The sequence below is a fragment of the Heteronotia binoei genome, chromosome 11, assembly GCF_032191835.1.
Source record: "Heteronotia binoei isolate CCM8104 ecotype False Entrance Well chromosome 11, APGP_CSIRO_Hbin_v1, whole genome shotgun sequence".
NCBI lineage: Eukaryota > Metazoa > Chordata > Lepidosauria > Squamata > Gekkonidae > Heteronotia > Heteronotia binoei.
Window position 1 is genome coordinate 61671536 of NC_083233.1, and position 18156 is coordinate 61689691.

The window sequence follows — 18156 nt, forward strand, 5'->3', positions numbered from 1 at the left end:
TCTAGACCGTGTATAATTTGGTATACCTTTATTGCATCCACCACCAGCCCAGCCGCTTAATATTCTCTTAATAAGGAAAAGTATACCCCACAAAGAGTTTTGTTTCTTAAGGGAAATCTAGAGCCACAGGGAAGCCTTCTAGGTCAAGATCACATTCAGACCTTTATTTAAAGGCATTCAATAAATAGACACACTTATTCAGACAAAAATTTGAGGCACCCAAAGCTGTCCTCTTCGGAAAAAACAAAAATCTGGTGCAAAGAAGCGCAAGACAACATTTTTTTCTGCTCAGCTGAACAGTCCCAGGCTTAATTCTGCTCTTGCGTCTTGTGAGCACCGGAGCAAAGTATCAAGATCTCCCGCCACTTCCACCAGTCCTGTTTGTGCTTTACCAGAAAGCCCTGCATAGATTCAGCTATGCAGGGGACCCAGGAATGGAGAGTGTTCCTCAGAAAAAGTCTGACGCTTTGCGCCTTTTCGGGAGCTGCAGGAGATTGTCCGTAATTGAAGCAGGATCCTGGGTAACTGGAGTCTGAGATACTGTCCGGGGAGTTGGGGTGGTGGTGGTGGGCGTCTGTGGCCCACCTGCCGGGGTCTTGTAGCCAGGTGTGCCTAGGTGTGCGGGGGACGGGGTGTAGCTGGCTCGCAGAGCCTTGTCAGTGTATTTGCTGGCAGTCCTGTTTACTAAGCGCTGCAGGGCTGGAGACATCACTGGGCTCAGTCCTTTGGGCGTCAGACTGGAAGAGAACACACAAGAATCTGTTTTGAGAAGGAAAGTTTGATTTGGGGTTATTCGGAGAAGGGCAGGGTAACATGACCTGGCCATCGGTCGACATCTTTGCAGGGGGGACAGCACAGGCAGAGAGGAACAGAACGAAACTGTCCTAGTCTCCGCACATATCCGCAAACATAGACACCATTTGGTTTATTTTGATACAAGATCAGAAGAAAAAAAATGAATGAAAACAATAAAAACTGCCACATATAACACTGATAAGGACTTATATGTATCACTATAACCCAACTTTCCAAAGTTCTTACACACATTTCACGATTGAGGGGGTTAGTGATTTGAAGACTTAAGCATTCTTTTCATACTGCACATAGTGCTATAGAAAATTTTGTTACAATATAAATTATTTCTTGGGTCTGAAAGGAGAAGGAAAGTGTCGTCTTGCCCTGATCTTCCTGGGAATTTATTAAAATCAGCAAGGAAAACCATGGGCACAGCAATGCGCATCTGAACTGCAAGCAGCTACATGTTGAACCCCCATATTCCTATATACACAACATGTTGGTGTGCAGGGCATCAGAAAAAGGTATGCTTGCCCTGCCCATCAGGTGCACATTTGCTCAACAGTGGGTACATGCTGAGATCTAAAACCAAGAACAGCACAGTGTCTGTATTAAAGCCAACTAAAATATCACAAACCAGTGACACTGGAATTCTTCTGTGGGTAGATGCTAAGAAACAAAAGAGAGAGAGAGAGAAGACAGGGAGGGAGGGAGAGAGGGGGGAAAGGAAAAAAAGATGCTGACGTACATGATTAACTCTGCCATGTTTAACTGTCCTAAAATAGAATAAGAGGGGGGGAGGGGGTTTATGCAGACTTCAATTAAACTGAACAATGCTTGGTGCAGAAAGATCTGTGGCGGTAGCAGCAAGAAACAACGTGGTGAAAGATCAACTGCTGCTCCCCATTTCCAAATATCAAAGCAAGCTGTAATCTGTCTCTAGCTTTTGACTCTCACCTGGCAAGGTTTTCCGTGACTTTCCTTAAAGCTTCCTGCTTTTTCGCTCGGTTTTTGGCAGCTGCCTCGTTGGCCATCTTCAGCCCAAGTCTCTCTCTGCGGCCAGGCTCCAGGATCTGAAGAGACACCAACCAGCTGAGTTACCAGCACTTAAAAAAAAAGAAGTCTTCCCCTTGTGCTACAAAAGCCATTGACATTTCTAGGGCAACACTCATTTCAAGAGAGTGCTTGATAAGTAGCTCTGGATCTTGCTGCTATTGTTTATATTGGTTTGCCGCTTTTTATTTGGATTATATCTTTTTTTTAAAAAATCTAACTTTTATTTTAAACATGCCAGACATTGTGTAGCCTGGGCTGTTGGAAGATCTGGATACAAGTATTTTATGTAAGATAAAATAGATAACCAGCAGCACAAGTATAAGGGTGTTCTGCTGATGTTTGCTGAAGAGTCAAGAGGTGAAGTGCAACTCCAAAGACAAAGCACATGATCATCTCTCCACGTATCCACTGTGTACCAGCAATGCATCCTCTGCTTCAAATTTTACATGATACTGTAGAAAACACATTAGTATGAAGCAGTAGAGCAAAGTTTGAGTCCAGTAGCACCTTTAAGACGTATATGTATGGATTGTTAACTTCCGTTTCAATGTATCTGAGGAAGCGTGCATGCACATGAAAGCTCATACCTTGAATAAAATGTTGTTGGTCTTAAAGGTGCCACTGGACCCAAACTGTGTTCTGCAGAAAACACTGTTTTGCTGCACAAACTATGAAGCTTGTACCAGCTTCTGGATCCAGATTTGCCAGCTGTGGACAAAGGGATTGAAACTGCAGAGAGAGATCTCAGGAGGAACAAGATTCCCAGGCTCACTGCAGAACCACTTGTCCAAATGAAATGGATGCTCTGGGAGGACACCCCCCTGGATAAGTGGTACATCTGGATTCCTTACATCATCGCAGCCAGCCTGGGTGTGACCAGAAGCATTTCTAGGAAGAGAGGAAGGTGGGGACCATCTGGATAACAACTAAATATGGGCAGTGCTTCTGTTCTGTCTCCGCTTCCAGGTATTTAGCCTGAATGTGGCCAGCAATATGAGCCAAAGGACTCTCAGCCCTTGGTTCTTTACCTCATAACTTATCTCCTGAGGCTCACAGTGAGCAGGTCTAGCGGATAAAGGAATAGCCTAGGGATGTGGGGGTGTTTTCCCCTGTTCCTTTTTGTAGTTTGTAAGTTGTTCAGGATCCCCAGAGTAAAAATACCCTCGATTCACTCCTGGGTGGACAAATAAGACTGACTGCACAAATTCCAGAGTAGTATAAATTCCACTTCTCTCCCAAGTAGCTCCTCCTGGATTCGCGGTCCTCCATCAATCGTGGACTAGCAGGAGGCGGGGGGGGGGGGGGGAGGAGTGGCGATGTTTATCCGGGAGGCTTACTCCTTTCGGGCACTCCCGGCCCCAAGGATCACCGGCGTTGAATGTGCTGGTCTGGTGGTTAAGGCGCAAGAGAGTTTGGCTATTTGGCTGCTGTACCGACCGCCCTCTACACCAGCCAATGCCCTGCCGGCCCTTGTGGAAGCCATAGCAGGCTGGGCATTGGAGCACCCGAGACTTCTGGTCCTGGGTGACTTCAATGACCATGCTGATAACGTGGGCTCCACATTGGCATCAGACCTAGTGTCGTCCATGGCGGCGCTGGGACTCTCTCAATATGTAACAACTCCCACCCATCAGGCTGGGCACATTCTGGATTTGATCTTTGTGGCGGGAATGACAGTGGACCGTATTACTGCTGATGCAGTGCCATGGTCGGACCACTATGCCTTGAAGGCTCATTTGAACATCCCACTCCAACCCTGTCTGGGCGGTGGGTGTATTTTAGCCCGCCCACGGAGTCAAATGGACCCTATGTGGTTCCAGATGGCTCTTTGGGATCCTTGGCCCCCTGGCGCTTCTCTAGATGAGCTAGCGAAGCCCTGGCATAACAGCCATCGATGAGATCGCTCCCAAGCGCCCTCTGTGCCCTCGCACAAAGCTGGCACCCTGGTGCACACCGAGACTACGGCAGATGAAACGGAGGCTCAGATGGCTAGAGAGGCAGTGGCAGCGAGCCCGCGACGAAGTGACAAGAACAGCTTAAAGGTCATATATGAGAACCTATGAGGTGGCAGTCAGGACCACTAAGAAAATATATCTTACGACCATGACTGTATCTGTGAACTCGCGCCTAGCACAATTATTTAGGACAATTCGGTCTTTAACTACCCTACCACAGGGTATTCCAAATGCTAGGGAATTGGATATAGGCTGTGAGGCATTTGTGAGCTTTTTCGCAGATAAAGTCCTGTCACTCCGCCTTGACCTCCCTGCCACCTTGGAAACAGTAAGTGAACTCAAGACTCCGCGCACGTCTTCTAGTCAAGTTTTGGATTCTATCACTCCACTTAGCCTGGATGAAGTTGACAGAATTCAACTGTGTGCCCAATTACCTGTAGGTCGGACCCATGCCCCTCCTGGATAATAAAAGCCGGCTGAGAGGAGCTACGGGTCCCCCTAAGGGAAATTGTCAATAGGTCCCTTCTGGAAGGAACCTTCCCCCAGCCTCTTAAAGAGGCCATAGTTTGCCCTCTCCTAAAAAAGTCATCTTTAGACCCGGCTGAATTGGCAAATTACTGGTCGGTGTCTAACTTGCCGTTTTTAGGCGAGATTACTGAAAGGGCTGTGGTGGTGCAGCTTCAGAGTTTTCTGGATGATGCTTTTGTGCTCAACCCACATCAATCCAGTTTTCATCCGGGTCACGGGACGGAGACGGTTCTGGTTGCCCTCACAGATGACCTCCAAAGGCACCTGGATAGAGATGGCTCGGCAGTGCTGATGTTGCTAGACCTGTCGGCGGTGTTTGACACAGTCGACTATCAGCTACTGACCTGTCGCCTCGCAGATGCTGGGATTCAGGGGTTGGCCTTGAAGTGGCTTTCCTCCTTTCTCCAGGCTCGGGGACAGAGGGTGGCGCTAGGAGATGAACTGTCCCGACGACACCCACTTATCTGTGGTGTGCTGCAGGGAGCGGTTCTTTCTCCAATGTTATTCAACATCTACATGTGCCCCCTCACCCAGATTGTCCAGAGGTACTGGGTTGTCATTAGTACATGGATGACACCCAGCTCTATCTGTTGATGGGTGGCCAGTCCGACTCCACCCCGGAAGATCTGTCTGCAGCATTTCAAGCTGTGGCGAGGTGGCTCAGGCTGAGTGGACTGAAATTAAATCCGACGAAGACGGAGGTCCTGTATCTGAGCCATCACGGTTTGGGACCGGAGGTCCGTTTACCGACCTTTGATGGAGCGCAGCTCATGCTGGTGCCCAAGGTTAAAAGCTTAGGTGTGCTCTTGGATTCCTCTTTAACAATGGAGGCCCAAGTAGCTGCCACTGTCAAGTCAGCTTTTTACCATCTGCGGATGGCAAGGCAGTTGGTCCCCTTTCTCGAATGCGATGACTTGGCAACAGTGATCCATGCGATGGTCACCTCGAGACTGGATTACTGTAATGTCCTCTACATGCGGCTGCCCTTGTCCCAAATCCAGCGACTCCAGCTAGTGCAGAATGCTGCAGCCAGACTGTTAATGGGAGTTCCTTTACGGGAGCACATTCAGCCTGTGCTGAAAGCGCTGCACTGGCTATTGATAATGTACCGGATTCGTTTCAAGGTGCTGGTTATTACCTTTAAAGCCCTATATGGCCAGGGTCCTGCATACCTTAAGGACCGCCTTTCCCTGCATATGCCCCAGCGAGCACTTCGGTCAGGGTCTCAAAACTTGCTGACAGTCCAAAGCGTCAGAAAAGCAAGGCTCAAATCAACAAGAGCCAGGGCCTTTTCCGCTGCTGCCCCTAGCTGGTGGAATGAGCTGCCAGAAGAGATCAGGGCCCTGTGAGAGCTTTCACAGTTCCGCAGGGCCTGCAAAACGGCACTCCTCTGCCATGCATTTTTATAATGACAACATCTGCAGCAGCGGGACTGGCCCATAGAAACATCACCAATGGTCTACCTCTTTATGTTATCGCGATCATAGGAGCTCTTAGAATGGCTGACCACCATTCAGATCGCTGTCTGAAACCTTGATACCAGTATAAGTAGATGCTTTTAGAAATTGTTTTTATGTTTTATGCTTTTACTGTTGTTTTATTTTATTTGGTCACACAATGTAACTCTGTGACTTCAAATTTGTGAGCCGCCCTGAGCCTGACTCGGTGGGGAGGGCGGGATATAAATCAAATCAATAAAAATAAACAGCAGGCTACTGGCCAGATCTCTCCTCTACCTTGAGCTACTCCTACAAATCTCTCCAAAATTGCATGCTTTTGCTCTGTCATGAACACCAAACTTTGGGTTCTGCCTCTTTAAATACCTTGAAGGCTGGTCCAGGAGCCCTGTCCACATACGGTGTATCTGAGCCTTCCAGCCGCAAAGGGGTGCTTTCTATCTCACCCCACGTCATCAGAGGCGATTCATTCGCACCTAAGAAGACAAGTTTCACACATGAGTATAATGAAAGAAGCCAACAGCCTGCTCTTGCTAAAGCATCACATTGGCCCAAAGTGCTCAGAGCAGTGAAACTACAGTTCAGCTAGATAAAAATGGCAACCTCTCTTCAATGCACAGTCCCATCCTGATTTCAATGGGACATGACCAGGCCTTTGCCTTCAAATTCGGGCATTAATTTGGAAATGTCTATTCTGTTTCATCACTTGTTCAGGCAGCTTATCGTCCTCAAGGTACAGCATTTTTAAAAAATTACAAAATTTGTAGAATTCATCTCTCCCATTTTCTCATGGTTCACAGAGTTATGGATTGGGCTGTATTTACTAATGAAATACGTAGCACAGAGCAATTTATTTTAGCAACGCGACCTGCAGTTTCTTACCAGGAGCAGGAGAGGGCGTAGCCACAAATCCATATCCATTAACCTTTGGAGATTCTTGCGGAATTAGTTCCTTCCCGTCCGGCCCTACTTTGCCCTGTTTGTACTGAATTAATGGAATATTAGTCAGTCATCATTTATACAGCATTTAAAAACAGGAGGAATACTAGTCTCCCGCCCTTCTCTCACTGATCCTCATATTTCGCTGAGGCAGATGATGAATCTCTTATATATTTTAAAATATGCAGTGTTGGCAGCGAGGGGGGGGGAGGGTAATTTGCTGCAGCATCTAAACTTCAAACAGATGCCGATTAAACCAAATTCCACCTAAAGCACCAAGTCTGCCATCAAAAATAAGCCATCGAAAATAAGTTACCAATAAAAAAACACCAGGTCTGCCATCAAAAATAAGCTACCAATAAAAAGAAAAGTAGCAAAAAACCAGGACAGAGAGCTTGGGGGGGGGGGGGTGTTGGACCCTAATTAGGGAAACCTGGGTTAGAACTCCAATTTGAGCCACAGAGTTCACCTTGGATCTGCAACTGACCCTCAACTTAAAAAGGCAGTTATGAGAATGTATACACCATCCTTCCTTGTGGAGGGGGCTGAACGGATCTTGGAGGTCCCTTCCAACTTTATGATTCCTCCAAGTTTGAGGTGACTGCATCACTGGCATAATTCCTCCCCTTGCAACGCCTCTATGAAGTTGCTTAGGTGGAAAGTGACTGATCCATGTGGTCTGGGCAGGGATTCGAACCTGTGTCTTCTCTATCATGAAACTTCTGCCATGTCACCTAGCTTGAACCCTGGGGAGATAGCTAAGGTCAATGCCCACAAAGATGGGGCCTTTTCAAAGAACACCTCACTCCGGAGAAGGCTTTTTTCCCAATCAGCTAGGGACTGTTAAAAGTTCAACCAGGGAGAAGTGGCTGACAAATAGAGGAGAGCTCTTAAGCTGTGGACTCTCTTCTGAGGAACATCCCTGTTTTTGTAAAGGCACACAACAAAGTAGTCTGATTTAAATATATACATTAATCTGTTTAAAGACTGAGGAGTGTGACAAAATAAACATGCCAAACACTAATTGGGCCTATGTGTTTTATTCACCAACCTGAGCATTGAGGGCTGCTGCCTGCTGGAGCTGGGATTTGCTCACAGCCTGGCTGAACGGATCCTTCAGGAAGCGGGTGTTCCGGTGGACCACTTCCCGAGGCTTTTTAAACACCTCCTCTTCATCAGGGACACCTACAAAAGCAATGTCAGCAATCAGAGAAAGAGGCAAGCAGGGGGTATTGCCATTTTAAAATATGCATGGGGCTAGATCCCGTGAACCTGTTCCACTGACAATGGTGCTCTTCCCACAGTGTAAGGAGACTTGCTCTGTCACAAGATGTGGAAAGCCATTAAGCTGCAGAAGAAAACCATGAGATTCAACCCATGGTGGGTTACATTAATACAATTATCAGCATTATGCAAGCCCCCTCCCCAACTCTAGAACTTGGGGAGTCTCCAAATCAAAGTCACTGGCAGAAAGAGGCACAAGGAAATGTGTCTTCACACAGTGCATAGTACATCACAAAATTCACTGATCAAGGTCACTTCCTGCTCCAAAACAGTCACCACAAGTCGAAAATAGCCACTGAAGACCCATGACACCAAGGAGCTAAAATCCTAGAAGCCAGGCTCTATTCATTAGCGTATGATATAAAAGACTAGAAAGGCAACATAAGCCATTCAGACATACACTGTGCATGAGCATCAACGCAAGCAGGAATGCCAGCTTTTGGGCTGGCACCACTGAGAGTTTTCTGGCACAGGCCCAGGCCTGAAATGATGTCTTATGTGCCCAAAGACCTGGGTACTACATAACCACATGGGGTGATGTTGTGGCTGCCCCTAAACCCAGACCTGCTTAGCTTCAGCACAGAACGTATCTTTGGCCTATTGCTTAGTATGTCTAAATGTCTACTCTGGTTGGTGATGCTTACAATGCCACCCGCTTTACCTGGAGGGTAATACATCAGGGAATTCTTTGCCTTATATTCCCACGTCTCCACGCCAGCTTTCCCACTCCCGAGGGCCTGTTGCTCTGCAGCCGATGGAAGAGCCAGCTGCTCCTGGTGACGCTGAAAGACAATTGTAGAACCAGCCTTCAGCTTCAAGAAGAAGCACAGAAATGGCAACAAGTTTTTATCAATTTGACATTAATGACGATGCAGAGAATGTTTGCTCTCCAGCTGCAGTGCGACACACCGGAATAGAACCTAACAGCCCTCCTCTTAAGGGGCAAGATACATAGGAAGATCACTGAGATCATCTTCAGGGGCACTGCTCTGTTATGTCCCTGCTTGCCAGTAAACGCTCACTAGATCCTGAACTTTCTATGCTGTAGAATAACTTCCAGCTGGTGGCAAGAGCCTGATAAGGATTCTGCATCAGACTAAGATGGTTTTAAAAAAAGCAAAACACGCTTTACATTGGTTTTGTATTTCGACTACCTTTCGAACCTCTCAAGTAATTTGGCCTTCAAAGGGACTACACTGACACGGCTTACGGTCCATCTAATTTTGGGGGTTTAGGCTATCAGCACCACTGTTTTAATATCACCTGTGCTGAATAGCCATCATAGCAATCCTAGGACTTTATTCTACTACCACAGCATCCATTTCATTGGGACAGGTGGTTCTGCAGTGCAGGGCTGGCACACGGGAGTTGCTGAGGTAGGCAGCTGCCTGGGGCACCACCTTGTCACGGGGGGTGGGGCAGACGCCCTCTCTTGTCCCCGCTCGCACTGCTTCAGATACTCAGAGGGCTGGGCAAGGGGCAGGGAGGGAAGCAGCTTTGCTGGCTGGGCAGCAGCCACCTGTGATGATGTCACTTTCAGGTGACGTCATCGTGCTGCGCCTACAAAGTGCGTGCGGTTAGAGTCGGGGGCCGGGGCTGCGGCAGTGAGCCTGGGAATCTTGTTACTCCTGAGATCTCTCTTTGCAGTTTCAATCCCATTGTCCACAGCTGGAAAATCCGAATCCAGAAGCTGGCATGAGCTTCATAGTTTGTGCAGCATAATAGTGTTTTCTGCAGAACAAAGTTTGGGTCCAGTGGCACCACTAATAGTGGGAGAACAGATGGCTCCCTGAACTGATGTGAGAAACACCTTCTGCTTAGAGCAGGAGTGGCCAAACTGGCTGTTTCATACATATTATGTGGCTCTTGAGGCCTCACCACCCCGTTGGCTGGCTTGGATAATGCATTTAAAGTTAAAGTTGCTTTATTTCCACCTCCCCATCTATCTTCCTTCCTCCCTTGCAGTTCTCACATATCTGATGTTCATGTCTCCTGGCTCTCAAACATCTGACATTTATTCTATGTGGCTCTTATGTCAAGCAAGTTTGGCCACCCCTGGCTTAGAGGAAAGTGCAACTATTAGTGGAATGGAGTCACAGGAGCCAGCTCACAGGAGCTTACGTTGTCCTTGATGCAAGCATGAATGCCATTTTCACAGAGGGCACACAATGGGAGTGCTTTCAACAAACATCCTCTTCCTTGCTCCCCCTTCAATGAGCAAGTCAAACTAAACCTCCTGCTTGGCGACATCTTAAAAAGGTCCCAGAAAAGGTCTCCGGCCTTACCTGGGCAAATTCTTCTTCTGCTTCATAGAGCCACGAGTGTCGGGCTTTCTCCTTTTCTTCGGCCACTTCCATGATTTGCTCAAATGAAGCATTATCTTCACTGGTGTGTTTGGCCAAGAAACTGTCCAGACTAGGGAGAGCATCTTTGCTCTCTTTGTCCTCTGTTTCTTCTGCGGAGAAAAGAGGGAGGCAGCTAAGGAAAAAGAGAAACCAAAAAACAGATACGCCACCCCACACTGCCTCGGGGGGGGGGGGGGGGTTCAAAGGAGAGTCTTAATGAGCCTTCAAACGAACTTCACCAGAAGCAGAGGAACTAAAAATAAAGCAGGTGATGATGGGATCTGCTATTGCATGGCTGGGCTGTGTTGGGCCCCCAAAGAGCTTTGGTGAAGCTGTGAACTCTCATTAAATTTCTGGAGATATCCAGTGCCATTGGGGGGGGGGGGGGAGGGAGGAAAAAATTATAGCAGTTTGTGGTTGAGTTCAAACCTGAAAATATATTTGTGAAATACAAAGAATTAAGAACAAACTCAGATTAATTATATCTGCCAAACATAGCTGTTTTGCCTGTTTGTAACCCACCTCTCTCTCAGAAGCCCGGGGTTTGGAACAATGTATTAAGAGTACAAACCTAAGCATATGGTGGGCTCTCCTTCCTTGGAGCTTTTTAAACAGAAGCTAGATGGCCACCTGACAGCAATGAGGATCCTGTGAATTTAGGGGGAGGTATTTGTGAATCTCCTGCATTGTGCAGGGGGTTGGACTAGATGACCCTGGAAGTCACTTCCAACTCTATGATTCGATATCTAAAAACAATACGGTCTCATATTGATTCAGAACACTGATCTATCTAGCTCAACAGCTGCTTCCCTTGGCTGGCAGGGCCAAGGCTGCAAGCAGGCAAAGTTCTCTTCCCCGTTTTATACCCGAGATCTGTTAAGCAGAAATGCTAGGGACTCAATGGGGGCTCTTCTGCATGTAAAGTCGTATGTTTTGGCGCTAAGCTACAGCCTTTCCTTGCTTCTGTAAGAACATATGAAGCTTCCTTATACAAAACCCAGACTCTGCATTGTCTACTCACACCAGCAGAACTTCTTGGGAACACACGAAACTGCCTCACAAGGAATCAAACCCTCGGTCCACCGAAGTCACTACTGTCTCCTAAGACTGGGAAAGGCTCTCCAGGGTTTCAGGCAGAGGCCTTTCACATCACCTACAGCCTGATCCTTTTAACTGGAGGTGCCGGGAATTGAACCGGAGACCTTCTGAATGCCAGTCAGATGCTCTACCACCAAGCCACAGCCCCTCCAACAGCTGGATTATTTGGGATCATTTTATGGGCAATGCCCGATACAACTTTGCCACTCCTACATGCAAAGCAGGTACACAACCACTGCCCTGTAGCCTCTCCCTGACAGCCAGGTCCTCCCTGTGTTCATGCTCCACTGCATTCATCACTTGAGTGTGATACAAGTGGAGGAGCAGCAAAGGGAACAGGCAGCAGCTGTCCCCATCTCCTTCAAAGTGTTCCATGTATTCAGGGAACAAAGAGCTTGAACCAAGAACATTAGATTCTAAGAGCAGGCACAAATCTTGAAACGTGACAATTTTGCACACATCCAAGACAAGCAAATGCTACACTCGAGACTGCTTCCCCTGGCCCTCCTGAAATCTATCGCAGCAGGATTTCTCAAGAGCCAATTTGTACATTCCCTATTTCCTCACTATTCCTAATCCTTCTGTTTCTTGAGTACACCCTTAAAAAAAAATTAAGCTGCTTTGAACAGGGATGCATTAGGCCAGTGCCGTTTCGGAATGCAAATGTTGGAAAGTGTGACCAAACCTGCCCAAATGTCAGCGAGAGAGCTGCTTGAACTCAGAAATGCGCTTGGTTCTGAGTAGCTAAGACAGGTACATCCCCAATTATATACATCAACCCCAATATAAGTGACATCTGACTAATGTAGCTAGGCAAGATTTTATAGCCTAAAATAGATAATTAAAAAACCATCCAGCTCAGAGTATTTCTGTGCCAGAGAGAGCTCCCCACCCTCTTTCTGGGCAGACATCAAAAACCATTCTTGGGAATTAAAAAAGAAGCTATTTCACTGCAGCTGAAACATTGCTAAAGAAATGTAGGCAACAGAGTTGCGTGCTTTTAAGTTAACTGACTTCAATGGACTTAGAAGGCTATAACTCTGCTTCAGACTGCACTGTTAGGAACCAATGACTCACAGCTCCACCACAAAACAGCAAAGGATTAATTTACTCCACTGAATTGCATCAGTTTGCAAACATGTTCTTCCTGGCACTACTACCAGAGATCCTTTTAACACAAAATGCTAAGGACTGGACTTGCTGCGTGCAAAGTATGCATTGCACCATCGACCTGTGACCTCTCTCTATAAAAGAAGAAAAGATACATGATAGAATATGAGGGTGCAGGATTCTGAGTCAGACAACTGCCCTACTTAGCCCAATATGGTTGGTTCTGTATGGCAGCATCTCTCCCAGGATCTCTGCTGAGAGGTATTTCCTAACCTGTCAGGGTATTTTTAATTGGAACTGAACACAGGAATTTCTATGTGCAAAGCACTGCTATGCCTTTGAGCAATGGCCCCTCCTGATTTCAGATGTGCACAGAATGACTGCATATTCTTCCAAATGGTAAAAACCAAACAACGGCAATGCTTTTAACAATCCAGTCAGAACTGACATTCAATACCTTCATCTGGAGCTTTCAGTGAAGGCTTCTGTTTGTTCAACAAGGAGGAAGCACCAGGGTGAACCTCAGGCGTTTCAAATGTGGCTGGTGTAACATCTGCTCAAATGAGAAAAGAAAGCACAGTTCAGACCATCAGTCTTTTCTTTTTTAACGCTGACCATGACTAATGACCACCCTGCTCCCAGAAGCATGGGGCTTTCAGATGGTGAGGAGAGATCTGACAATGTTACAGGATTTCTATGGCAGGCCAGTGGCAAATATTACCAGAGCAGTGCCAGTCTCAGGAACAGACATCCTGAGTACCTGCCAAGGTCCCATAACTTTGGAAGAGACCGCCCCTGTGCAGCAGCAGTGATTGTAGCCTGCCCTCTTTTGCAGGCCAGACAAAGTGCTGGCATTGTATTGGTTCATCCCTCCTGCCCTTGGCATTAATATCACCACAGCCACAGGTGGTGACTCCTCTTCCTCCTGATAACCAGAGGCCGGGTAGCAGGGGCTGCTGACCACTGTTCATTCATTTGCCCAAGCAAACACTGATAGCCAGTAAGAGCCAGACAAGGAGAGATCAGCAAGTGCATTTGCTGCTGCTTCTCCATGCAGCAGCTGTTCATTCATCCAGCTGGTGAAGAAGTTGCTGCCGCTTGCTTGCCTGCTCCTTTTTACCTGCATCACAGTGGTGGTGCACAGAAAAGGTACACTGGACATCATTTTGTAAAAGACCTCCCTCCTCAAACTTGGAACCAACCTTATTCACAGCATGCAATAATGGCACCTAAAGATGTACTGCAGGCAAGATATGAAATTAGTCTGTCCCAAAAAACCTGCCCTTTAATTGGGGGGGCGTGGTTTGTTCACCCATGCCCAGTATTCCGCTGCTGCTTAACTCTACCCTACAAGTTAGAATTTACACTTCAAGACAGTCAGTTATGCATCTTATAGATACAAATAGCCCAAATGCCCAAAGACATCCTTACATGGTGCAGGAGTATCTCTGGATGACTTGCCCAAGGAGGAGCCAAACTTGATGGCTATCTGTCTCATTTTCTCCAAGTCTCCACTTTCTTCAGCCTCTAAATATTCCTTCTGAGCACGCAGTTTTTCCACATCAGGAAAGAAATCTCTTTGGATGATTTTCTCCAGGCTCTGTCCGAAATCAAATTTATAATTCGTGGATAAAAGCAATGTTTTAAGATAAATCAAACATCTAAAAAGAATACGTAATTTTGAGGGACACGGGATTTGGAGAAGAGATCAGTTCATATAATTCAGGCCTGTCAAATCCACAACTGCTGTGCTATCTGTGGACCAACAGGAAATGTTCCAGGTGCATCAATAATGTATTTCAACCACTATTCACTGAAGCTCTCACTTTGCAACCTCAAACAATGGGGTTATTAGAGTTTATCAGCTGGCGTAAGTCCTACCAAATGAGCCTCATACATCCATTTTCTTTAACCCCATTGGCAGCCCTCAGCAAGCAAACACAGAAAATCCTCACAAACAGCTGTTATGTACACAATCATAAAGATATATAGATTAAGACCCAGCTTTTTGTATTAGAAAAAGGATCCTGGCAGAATCATCTCACCTGTTCTCCTAAAACCAGCCAGGGAAGGAGGCAGGGAAGAAAAGCCTACTTTTTTGTCTCTCTAACGATTCTATGGTTAGTGTAGCCATTTTGAGTGGCTGTCACACCAAGTCTCTTTTGGTGGAGACTAGTACCTCTAGGTCTGGCAGCAAAAGGATTCTCTCCATGCCTGGAACTTCAAGCCCTCTAGTTCCAGGCATCTTGCAGTTCAAGTGCATGTTGGGGAAGAGCACAACTTTATATCAGACCAGCTCTTTTCGGCTTGCAACCAAAACATCAGGGAGAAAGCAGTTGTAGTCTCTCCCCCTGCTGTTTCTGCATTTGCAAACTTTCCCTAGATCCATTATTGACTCAGTTGTGAGGCTTCCATAATTTTACCAAAGGAGCTGATGATGGGTCTGCAAATGCTATGACAATACAACTCTATTGTGTACAGCAGGGGTGGTCAATGGTAGCTCTCCAGATGTTTTTTGCCTACAACTCCCATCAGTCCCAGCCATCAGCCATGCTGCCTGGGGATGATGGGAGTTGTAGGCAAAAAACATCTGGAGAGCTACCGTTGGCCAACCCTGGTGTATAGATAAGCTCTCAGAAGGGCCACCCCACAATGTGAGAATAACTGCATTACAAGCCTGTTGTAACCATTACATGAAGGTAATATCAGAAACACCCACCCAAGGAAAACTGCTGCACTCTCAATTGCGGGCCACAAACACCCAGCAGATTACCCTATAAAGTGTCATAAAATGGCACCTTCCTGCTAAGCTATGGGGTCTCTACTGCCCTGACACATCATCTCAAAGCTACAGCATCCTTTTCCCTGAAGCTCAGTTCTCATTCACCCAGTACCCAAAAAATTCCTTCCCTTGACAGATATGTGGAAAAATTAAGTTATAGCTACCACAGCCAGTTTGGTGTAGTGGTTAAGTGCACAGATTCTTATCTGGGAGAACTGGCACTCCTCCGCATGCAGCTGCTGGAGTGACCTTGAGTCAGACATAACTCTCTCAGAGATCTCTCTCAGCCCCACCTACCTCACAGCATGTCTGTTGCGAGGAAAGGAAGGGAAAGGAGATTATAAACCTGAGACTCCGAGTGAAGGGCATGGTATAAATCCAATCTCCTCCTCTTCTGCTGAACCTTGTGCTCACATGCAGTTTGAACTTCTCAGTGTCTGACTACCCACTGAGCATTTTTTATGAAGCTCCCCCAGTCAGACATCTTCTAACACAAATGTTTCTGTGTTCATCATTCCAGTAAAAATCCACATTCTGTAAATGTAATCTATTAAATGTGTATAAGCAATAATATTAAAAACACATGGAATTCACTGCCACAGGAGGTAGTGGCAGCTACAAGCATAAACAGGTTCAAGAGGGGACTGGATAAATATATGGAGCAGAGGTCCATCAGTGGCTATTAGTCACAGCGTATTGTTGGAACTCTGTCTGGTGCAAATGATGCTCTGTATTCTTGGTGCTTGAGAGGAGCAACAGTGTGAGGGCTTCTAGTGTCCTGGCCCCACTGATGGCATTTGGGCTTTTTTGGCCACTGTGTGACACAATGTGTTGGACTGGATGGGCCATTGGCCTGATCCAACATGGCTTCTCTTATGTTCGATAATTGGTGCTGCACTTTAGATTTTATTCATTTTAATTTATTTTATCATATTTCTATCCCACCCTTCCCCACAAACGGGCTCAGAGCTGATAACAACGGATTGTTCAAAATACTTCCGACACATTGTCTTTATCTGTTAATACCATGCCCCCGTCTTCCACTATGGAATTCAGGGCAGTATATACAGGGTTCCCATGAGACCTCTCATGTCACTCAGGCTTATTTATCTTCAGCAAAGCTGCTATGTCATATGCGCTCTATTCCAGCCATACTTACAAACTTGCAAGACTTACAAACAATGCTAGAAGACAAATCAACATTTTGTCTAGCATATATCTGTGTATATGTAATGCTATAAACTCCTCTTAGCAGAGACTTTGTACTCTGTGCAGCACTGTGCATGTTGACAGTCCCATATAAAAATTATTAGAAAGCATGAGGCTGAGATTTAGTTCACTTGAGGCACCTTAGAGACCTCAGGGCAAAAGGACTTCCTGATTTATAGACATTGTCTGAAAACATAACATGCAGTCACCATGCTGAAGTCACTATGCTTTCTTATCACAGCACAAAGGCTGTAAGTGTGCCAAAAATTAAAACAATGCAGCTGAATTCTACACACACTCTTTAACAAGCCAAAGCAACAGCTCAGACTTCTGAACACCTTTAAGAAATGAAACAAGCATACTATGGACCAAACTTTTCAACAGCTAGAGTTCCCATTACCAAATGAAGCAAGTATTATTACATGCAGCATCTCTGAACATGTAAGTACATATGTATACACATGCATGTTTGTATCTGCCGTTTATTTGAGAAAGTAAGCTCTAGCTCACACACGCACACAAAGTGGGCTCTTCAATGTGCCAAATGTGCAGCACCATGGTTACAGTGCTAGACAAGGATCTGGGAGATTTAGGTTCAAATTCTTACCCAGCATTGATGTTCACTGGGTAACTGCAGGCCTTCTTAGAAGAAAGACATGATAAAAATACAACAATCAATAACAGTTGCCCAACAGTGAAATTAATACGGATCAAGTCCCATGGAATTCATCAAGATTTAAGTTTCACTAAACCCCTAGAGGATGTCGATGTCACAGCCCAACCCTGAGAGGGCTTACTTAAAATCACGCCTTTAAAACCAAAAAAGTTTGACTCAAGGTATGAGCTTTCACATAAGCACACACTTTTCAGATATAATGAAATGGAAGTGACCAATCAATACTGACTTTGATGGACTGAGGGTCTGATTCAGTATAAGGCAGCTTCATATGGGTAGAAGGTGAGCAGTAAACTACCATGCAGCATACTGAAGATGTTTCACAGATTCAGAAATAAGCTCAGCTAACTTCCTCACCATTTGTTTGGGTTCAATTCCAGGGGGGAAACACAAAGGAAATAAATATATGTCTAAATTGGAGACTGCTGTACCTTTAATTGCGAAATGCGACTGGTAATTTCTCATGTCATTGTACTTGTGCACCCCACAAAACCTTGAATAAAACTTCGTTGGTCTTAAAGGTGCCGCTACACTCAAACTTTGTTTTGCTGCTTCAGACCAACACAGCTGCCCCACCTGAACTTCGAATTGGCACTTGCTCCCGGGCTACCCTCTCCCCGACTCCAGCATCCCTCCAACCCCTCACTCACCTGGATGTAGCTGTCTTCATCCAGGACCCTCTTGCGTCGTTGCAGGGGCCCCTGCTCAGCCTCTCTCGCCAAGACCACCGCGCCCGCTTCGGGCTGGACAGGAACCAGCGCCTTGGCCGAGGCTGCGGAGCCCCCTGCGGGGCCCGGCTCCTCCATCACAGCTGCGCCCCAGCCCCCCGTCGCCCTTAACAACGGGCCAAAAAAGCCTATGCTGGACGTCCTCCCAGCGCTTCCGGAGATTATGGAAACCGGAAGTAGATCGCTGTCTTTCC

At 46.4% G+C, this 18156-nt stretch overlaps 1 protein-coding gene across 1 annotated transcript; it reads right to left on the reverse strand.

Moving 5' to 3' along the window:
• Window positions 1–124: 124 nt before the first annotated feature.
• On the reverse strand, window positions 125–18156 carry ESS2 (ess-2 splicing factor homolog). The gene is made up of 10 exons (XM_060249670.1): window positions 17885–18156; window positions 13999–14167; window positions 13025–13120; window positions 10300–10469; window positions 8676–8796; window positions 7782–7915; window positions 6674–6776; window positions 6158–6267; window positions 1753–1868; window positions 125–737 (listed from the first exon to the last, which is right to left on the reverse strand). Exons 1-10 carry the CDS (start codon window positions 18038–18040, stop codon window positions 449–451), a joined length of 1464 nt encoding a protein of 487 aa, XP_060105653.1. The 5' UTR covers window positions 18041–18156; the 3' UTR covers window positions 125–448.

Excerpts from the sequence above, each read along its gene's own strand:
- ESS2 (XM_060249670.1), bottom strand. The coding sequence starts at position 18,040 with ATGGAGGAGCCGGGCCCCGCAGGGGGCTCCGCAGCCTCGGCCAAGGCG. Across the intron at positions 10,470-13,024 it reads ACTGAAAGCTCCAGATGAAG|AAGAAACAGAGGACAAAGAG; the intron begins GTATTGAATGTC and ends TTTTCTCCGCAG. Across the intron at positions 6,268-6,673 it reads TACGCCCTCTCCTGCTCCTG|GTGCGAATGAATCGCCTCTG; the intron begins GTAAGAAACTGC and ends TTGTCTTCTTAG.